The sequence below is a fragment of the Pagrus pagrus genome (assembly GCF_965226575.1).
Source record: "Pagrus pagrus genome assembly, chromosome: 14".
NCBI lineage: Eukaryota > Metazoa > Chordata > Actinopteri > Spariformes > Sparidae > Pagrus > Pagrus pagrus.
This window is the reverse complement of record NC_140198.1, coordinates 9,246,069-9,254,857: the sequence shown is the minus strand read 5'-3', so window position 1 is coordinate 9,254,857 and position 8,789 is coordinate 9,246,069. Positions and strand designations below refer to the sequence as shown.

Sequence of the window (8,789 nt, the reverse complement as noted above, 5' to 3'; positions counted from 1 at the left end):
GAGTTAACTAAAACAAACTTAGTGGGCCTGTCGGTTGGGCTCTGGATTTTTTTTACATGGTGGGAATTTTATAGGATCTGAGTACTTTTTGGCAGGTAAAGCAGGTCTAGATTCTTGCATCCTGATATTCTTGATCGTAAAAACAACACTGCACACCCCTCTTTGTAGAATTACACATACATTTGCAGTCCAGTTGGACTACAACGCTCCCTTTGTCTTAAAACATTTGCAGTAGCAGGAGTCTGCCCACGGTTCAGGCTGCAGCTCAGAAATCGGAGGCGCACTTGAGAGCGACGCAGCACAACTCGGCCCGAAGAATGTCCCTGCGCGTCTACTGGAAGCATTACGCTTCATCAGCCCCTCCGGGAGGTTCTGTACGTGGCAGCGACTGAAACCCCTCTCTGTCCCACTCATAACCCCGGGGTACCGAGTGGAGCTGCGTCCTCACACCGAGCAGCTGCGGTGCTCTTCAGAACCAGAGAGATTCAAGGTAAGAAACGCGTGAAATACGACATTAACCACGCGCAGAGCTTTTCTCTTCATCTCGGGAAGGGGGTTGAACCGTTGAGCTCGCGTGCCTCGCGAACATGCCGGGGATGGCTGTCAATAACTGGGTCCAACAGGTTTGTGTTTGATGGGCAGCTCGTTTCCCAGACGCTGAACAACACGCAGCGGTGCCAAGACGGTGAAGCAACAACCACTCGTTCTCCAAGCGAGCTGTGTGTGTGTGTTTATCCCCCCCGACATGTTGTTGACATTGTCGGCTAACTCTTGCGAGGCGGTCGGGGTTGTGTTTCGCAGAGAAAGTTTTTGAAAGTGTGGCGGAGCATCTCGGACGGTGTAACTCAGCCTACATGCCGTGGGGACGTTTTTTAAAAGCCGACACTTGTTTTTATGTGTGGGTGCGGTGAGCTGCTGACAGCAGAGACGGACAGCAGGAGACCCTCGCGGAGCTCAAAGTGTCGGGGATTTCTAGAAACAACCAGGCTGACGTCACCGGGACGGCCACCATCCAGCTGGAGATGATGAGCAGACTCCGGATCAGCCAGAGCTTCTAGTCCCTCTCCTCTGGTTTAAAGGTGCACTGTGTAGTTCTGGGGAGGACATTTAAATCAGAAGAAAAGAGGAAAAAAAAAACTGGTTTGTTTTATGTTCAAACAAACTATCCTCATTTTATTGACTCAACAAACTTGCATACAGTACTCTTTAAATTAGTTTTTATGTGGCAGACCCCGCCACCACATAGAGCGTGTGCACTGGAGCTTCTGGTTTAGCGCCTGGCTAACTTGAATGAGGTTAAGATAATTTAATCTCGCAGCTCTTCTAGACTTTCCACATTTTATTGGACCACATGGCTTAAATTCTGACAGTAAAACGAGTCATGCCGGGGGGGGTTTGAGGCTCAAAAACAGTAATCCACCATTTTACAGACACTTTCACTATTTTAGCTTATGGGAAAAAGCCTTTTGTGCGTCACGTGACGATTTAATTACATGATTTAGCCACTACGAAAACTGGCTTCAATGTACGTCGCTCTTCCGGGGGGCTTGATCTCAACGATGAGGCCAGCCCACGGACCTATAACTAGTGGACATTATGAAAGCTGCTCAGTGGCGCATGAAACCAAAAATGCTCAACTTCTGGCAATGCTCCGGCCGGGGCTCTTCCGCATAGCCTCCGCATTGTGCAGCCCATAGAGCGTGCGCACTAGAGACGTCCGCTTCATTCAAGTTAACCGGGCGCGTAACCAGAAGTTAGCCGGCTCGGTTGGCGGAAATCTCTAGTGCCTGATTATAGTACCTAGTTATAGGTCCATGAGCCAACCGTGTTAAATGCTCCTCCTCCTCTTCTTTGTTGGTTTTACCGGTGGACTAAAAAACAAACCGCCATCCACCGTATCGGAGTGTATAACATCGTGCTCTTCACTGACGGGTGCACTGTGTTAAGTGCCGCAAATGAATGAATGTGTGGGAAACACTGAAGTAAATAGCTGATGCCAGAGCTGATACATGCTGCGTGTGACGAGGTGGGTGGGGCTGGAGGGCGGATGGTCTGTGTGCGCTGTAAAATTAAATCGCTGACTGGAAAAAAGTGGAATTAGGACTTTATCTTCCTGGGCAGGTCTCAATTTACCTGGGCTGGTCACCCAAGTAGAGCCTGTGTATGAGAAACACTGTGTATCATGACGGCATACTTTGTTTATATTTGGCTGACCTTGCCACCTTTCCAGCTTCAAACAGTCTTCTGGGACCTTATTTCTCTACCTCTTCTGAGAACAGCTTGTTTATTCAGTTATGGAAAAGATCAGTATTGCTGAGTTTGAATCGTTACCTCATTTATTGGGGTGCAAATCTTCTGAATCATGAGAGACTAGAATCGCGATTCTTATGTGACTGGATTTTTTTTACCCACCTCTACTCATTAATATTGCAAATGGTTCGAATTTCTTCTCCAGAACGACATAGTGCCCCTCCCTTTAAGTACTGATAAAACCCAACCATAGGTCAAAAAAGTCTCTACATTTTTTGAAGGAGTGGGTTCGCACATACACCAACAAGAAATCTGTTTTTTGACCAAAGAAGTAGTCCCATTAAAAGTCTGTTCTGTGGATTATGCAGAGTAATAAGAACACAGTGTTTGGGGAAAAGATGTTGCTGATGTATTGATATATTTATCATTGCTGTGCGGTCCATAAACTTCATGTGAAATCTCAGAGATCGATATCTCAAAACCTGCATAAACAAAGAGGTGAATGGGATTTTTTCTTCTATAAGGGAAAATCTGGCTGCAACCAACATCTAGTTCATTTATTGCTTTATTTTATGATTATTTTCATGACTTTAAGTTTGTTTCAGACCCAAAGAGGACTAAAACAAACATCTGCAGACATATTGCAAACAAGAAATTGGCAAGGACGTGACTAAACATCCTAACGTGGCAGCCTGGCTGCGGAAGCGCCAGTAAACCATTACCAGACTGCTGTGGCTCTGCCTGTTCGAAGAGCTCATTCAAACCACAGAGTCATTGTCTAGACTAGAGTGTAGCTCATTTTAAACCATGCCTTTGTGTTACCAAAAATGTCGATTTTTCAATATGATTCTGAATATTACAACAGTGGCATTACTCATTCTCTGTAGTATTGTTACACCGGTACTAGCTTCAGTGTTTTGCCCTTTATCACAATTTCCCAAAAACGCAAGCTAACATTGACTTGATACATCGCCTGATATTAGCTTACTGCAGATAGGCTTCAATTGTATCAGTATATAATTTGATCTGCTGTATCTTCCTCAGAAACTCAAAGATATTCAGTTTATTGTCGAAATGACAATGATAAGCATAACAGCCTCATATTGGAGAAGCTTGAACCAGAGAATAGTTGGCATTTTTGCTTGAAAATAGACTAAAATGATGAATCAATTAAATCAAAGTAGTTGAAGATAACTTTTCGGTCGATCAGCTAATCAAATAATTATTTTTGCTGTTGAACCAACCCTTTAATTCAAGTGAATTTACAGTAGCTCAACAGCTGGCAGCTCACTGAGTTCAAAAGGTGAGTTCATAGATTAAAAAGATTTAACAGAAAATACATTGGCTTTGCCACTGTACAGATGATCCCAGTGTAAAGGGTTGCATGCACGCCAGGTGAGTGATGCCCTGCGGTGGTTTATATGCAGACAGTAATTGGATGTGACAGCAATTGGATTGTGTATAAATGGGAGGCAACAAATAGATGGTTGCCATAGATCTGTCAGCTGTAATTGGGCCTGTAAGGCAGGTGACATGCTCGCTCAAGAGGATGATGCAAGATAAAGCTGAAACATGGAACAGCTTTATTAAGTTACGTGAATCTCTGACTGATAATCTAACCTTGCAGCCAGCCTCCACGTCTGTTTCTTTTCATAATAGATTGGAGCAATGCTTATCTTTGCGTCTTATTTATTAAACATTATTCATATGGGCCTTCAGTGTTTACATACCAGAAAATGTTTTTGGAAGTGGATGGCGTACTCCTGCACATGTGCATGCTTGCTTATGTAAACTAATGCATGCAACTTTGAGCCTGTCTGTCTCTTGATGGTAATAGATGGTTTGCAACGATCCACGCTCTCTAAACAGTAACTCTGTGATATGAATGAGCACTTCCACCGGGCAGAGATGAATCTGTGACACAGCAATCTTGTAATAGGTCACCGGTGCTACCACAGTCTAGCTGCCACGTTTGGACGTTTAGTCACGTTCAGGGGCAGGGGCGGATGTTTAGAAAATGGTCGTCCCTCAAGGTAAAATCTAGCCTATTTTTAGTTGCACTCTAGCTGCAGATGGTTTCTTTTAGCTCTCATTGCATCTGAAACATATTTGCCGTAATGTCTGTTAACCACGTGGTCAGCAGAAGTCTTGGACGAGGACTTAGAAAAGGGTTTAACCCTTGACACTGCCTGACATTACGTTCATTTGGCGGATGCTTGTGTTTTAAGTGAATTACGAGAAGTGCATTCAGACGTAAAAGGAACAAGAGCTAAATGCTGACAAGTGAAACTATATCGGATATGCTCACTTCTGCTGTTTCAGAGCAGGAAACAGATTAAAAAATGATAGTGTTGGTAATATTTTTAATGGTAGGCTGGCTTACAGTTGCATAATTCCCTAAAAAACAAGGAACCTCCTTGACCTTGTGATGTTTTGTGAAAGTGAAAGTCAAAGCACTTTGTCTGTCTCAACTGTCTTGAGTCAATCTAGTGGTTGCTACAGAGACAGGACATTTAGGACATCAGTTGCCTTATAAATAACTTATCAAATGTTCTCTATTCTGTCAGCTAAACCAAAGATCTTGTATATTGCATTATCCATAACAGATGTATTTTAATCTAAGTTGAGTATGATCTAATTTAGGATTAATTATTCTTGCAGCTTGACAAGTTTCAAGTTTGAATCTGAAGTTGTTTCTTTGCTGGTGCAGAGAGTTAAATCTTCTTGTGTCTGACAGGCAGGGATTGTCTGAGCATGTTCACAGCCTGTGGATACTGTGTGCACATGTATATACTGTGCATATGTGGCGTATTACGTAACATGCATATACCACTCTGCACGAATGTGTGTGCTGGCATGATTATGTTTGGCTGTATTTTGTGTGTGTGTGGGGGGGTGTGCGATAGTCCTGTTTACTGATTAACATCAGTCAGAAAATACCTGTTTAGCATCAACCATGCGTTGTTATCGCCGGACACCACTTAGCTTCACAGCGCGGAAAAATTTGGCAAGCATCTTGTCGATCCGGCCTGCAACTCCCATTCTTCATTAACATAGATAGCTGCTCTCTGACTAGTGTTATCACAATACAGAAATTTGGTCTTTCCTGCCAAAATGTAATGTAGATGGAATGTGAACTGCCACGTTATCTCCGCAAAAAAGTAAAGCCACCATGCAGGATGTTTTCACACTTGAGTCTTACAGTTTTGGAACAACTTTTGTACAGAGGCGTAGGGGTCCGTTCCCTGGAAATTCTGCATCTGGCTCAATATTTTCCTCTGGAAATCATTAATTTTCTGTCTGCATGTTAGCTGATTGTTTCCAGTGAATGTTTGCACTGAGTTTGTAGCGTCGTCATGAAACTGGAATGTCTAAGTTCAATATAATGCTTTTCTACATTTGATACCTTTTTCTAAGTTTTATGTTTTTATTAAAAGATAAATATAACAAGGCAATATCATGACTTTTCTTCTCTTTTCTTGGCTAGTAGCAGAGCACAACAGGAAGACCGGAGGAAACATTAAATACTTAACTTTTTTTTTTTTGGAAACATTAGTATTTTTCTCTTTAGATTAGCCCTTATGAAAATAATGTTGTGTAACAACTTGCTGTTGGAGAGAAGATAGAGTGAGAAAGCAAAAGCTGGTGGTTTATTGACACTGCAAGAAAGAAGTCTTGAAACTGTTTCAAATATTCACTATCAATATATTGATATTTCACTAGAGGTTTGTAGCCCCCTCAATATCCAGACTGCAGCTCTGTTGTACCTCATTCTGTTCCTTTGCATTTGTCTCAGCCTCTTCTTTGACCTCTTCCTCTTGACTCCTAACTGAATCTGAATCTTTTTCATTTAACTACATGTTAAATATATGCTGTTGATGTGATTTTAAATGGCTGGTTTAGCTCTCAGAAGTCATTTCCAACAAATGTTAAGGCTGTAAAAAAGTCTGGAATTGGTCTTTAGCAACAATATTGAACTATTGCCTCCGTTGTCTTGACAACATTCAACTTACGTCAGTTCCAGTACTATTTGGCTCTGCTCTTGTTTGAATTTCTTAGGAAATGTATATATTTTTTTCAAATTGTCCCGGGGAAAATGATGATGAAGATCAGTTTAATTCTAACATCCTCTTATCTTGACATATGTTTTACCTGCTTCCCCTCAAAACTGAAAAACAGATGTATTTTAATAACTTCCCCAACTGGCACTTGGTGTGACCCAACACATCTGTTGCTCGGACCAGCCAGGGTTTTCTCTGCAGATTTGTTGTTGAGTGATGTCCAAAAGAAAAGAAGAACAAGAACACCACAGATGTTGAAAATGTTACTGGGGGTTTAATAAACCCCTGCCCCACTGCAGACCTTAGATCCTGACTGCTTTGCCAGCGAGTGTGCTAGTTTGATTTCTTATCTCTCTCGTAGAGCCACTTCTCCATGTAAAACAGCATGTCTGGAGAAGCATGAAGCCCATCGTTGGCTCGAGATGAGTTCTGTGGTTTGCTGTCATCGTTCATTCCAGGAAAACTTTGCCAGAGCAAAGCACAACACTGGTACTCGTGTAAACCAATGAGGGAACAAAAAAAGTTGTCACAGTCACTTAGAAATGTCAAACAAGAAGCTTTGCAAACCAGACCAGGATTATTTTATAACATGTTTACGTCAGATACATTTGGAAGATTGTGCTGCGCTGTATTTATGGCTGTTCTCAGCTTATAGGTGCCAGGCTCGGAAATGTTTAACAGGCCAATATCTCATTGCAGGAACTTGGATTGTGAGAGTTTGGCTCCTTGCTGTGATGCTGGCAAACAACAGTAGGTTATGTGAAACAATGATTCATGTTAAAGATAGTGTTCTCTGCAGATGAGGAAAAACCAGCCCACTGAAATGGTTTAAAAGCTTCATTAACTTGATCAGGTGCGAGTGTTTCTGCAAGTACAGATTTAATCTTGATCCAGATTTCGCACCCAGGTTGGAGAAGGGAGAAACCCACAGGTGTGAGAGAGAATACATGTCATATCAATTTCTGATAGTTATCCGTTGTATTATATTTTGAGGAAAGTACATACAGATTCTTAGGCTTTACAGCTTTACTCATACATAAAACACAAGTCTGCAGCAGCAAAGGAAGACATGTTGGACTGTTTGAGTGTTCGTCTGGTCCTGTCCTCTCATGACCTCTTCATATCATACCCTGTCTTGTCCTCAGTGCTATTCCCTACATTTGCCAGAAATGCCAGGCGAAGGTCAGGAGGACTCGAGAATGTGAGGTGGTAAATGTAACGGGCCTCTCCCCAGGAATGTGACACGTGTGTTACAACCTGCAACTACAGGCAAGGCTGTGTTTGGGCTGCCTAATCGCACAGGCTGTAAATTACAAGGAGAAAGATTTGGTCCTTTAATTTTATAGTTGAATACTGAGGAAATAGTTATCTGGGCTGGCACTCACTAAGTAAACCAACAGCCTTCTGGGAGCTTAGTTAGTACCAGGAAGATAAACATGAGACTTAGGAGTTCTTCATGAAGCTGCACAGTCAGTGTCAGCAGGATGTCAGACTACTTGAGTGATTGATTAATGCACTAAATTTATGGTGTTTATTCGTGTCCTGGTGTACAGTCAAAAGTGCCACTTGCCCACAACTATTGGAGTGTTTTCTGCTGCATAGATAATTCAGGCAATGCGTTGGCACTCGTCTGCTTTCATGCTCCAGGAGCGTCCATGTGCACCCAAGCCAACTGACCACAATGACCATGCATGCATAACCAATATGTGTTTAGTCCTTTGAATAATCATATTAGCTGGTGGAAATTATTCAGTGTGCCTGGCATTGGAGCTTGTCCCATTTTGTAGCTGTATTTTCTTTAATTATAAGGGTTTTGACAACCAGGCATAGCTTGACTTTGTCAGCCAAACGAAGGTTACATCTATGGGACATTTCAGAGGAGGCATGATTTCATTTTAACTGTGGCATTCTGTTTTTCCACATCTGTGGAATATGTAGGCATGTTTGGAGACAAGTTAGGACAGCTCTGCAGCTCTCGTACATCATGGAGGAGACAGAATGACTCTTCTATCTTGAGAAATTTGATCAAACGCTTTCACTCACAAGCCCAAGTACTGCTGCACATGTGCTGCACTGTGAATTTTGGTGCAGACATAATTTACATTGACCTATATGCCTACACACAATGTGGTACATTCCAGCCAAATTACTTTAATTGTAGTTGCTAAAACTTGGCTAAAGAAAACTGTATACTTGAACTCCTTTCTTTTTTCCAAACAGAAAAGTAACAGCAAGTTTGAAATGATTTTTCTTTCCTGTTTACGATTTATCAGTAAAAAATAACTTCAGCTCAGGCATCTCCCATCAGTTCATTTTGAATTTGGCTCAGCTTCTTACAAGTAATGCAGGGCTCAAACATCTGGTAAAACCTGATTAGAATCCACCCTGATTTGCTGTACCATTTGAAGCCATTTCACAGCTCTTTGCCAATAACACCTACTGTTGGCCAGTACCATATGGTGTGGTTTTGATGGTGTT

At 42.1% G+C, this 8,789-nt stretch overlaps 1 protein-coding gene across 1 annotated transcript in view; it reads left to right on the top strand.

Moving 5' to 3' along the window:
* Positions 1 to 317: 317 nt before the first annotated feature.
* Positions 318 to 8,789, top strand: part of p4ha2 (procollagen-proline, 2-oxoglutarate 4-dioxygenase (proline 4-hydroxylase), alpha polypeptide 2) — a gene marked incomplete at its 5' end in the record, with an annotated part of 29,257 nt that continues 20,785 nt past the window's right edge. The window contains 2 exon segments of the mRNA XM_084373125.1: positions 318 to 353; positions 356 to 490. Coding sequence (XP_084229251.1) covers positions 318 to 353; positions 356 to 490 — 171 coding nt within the window.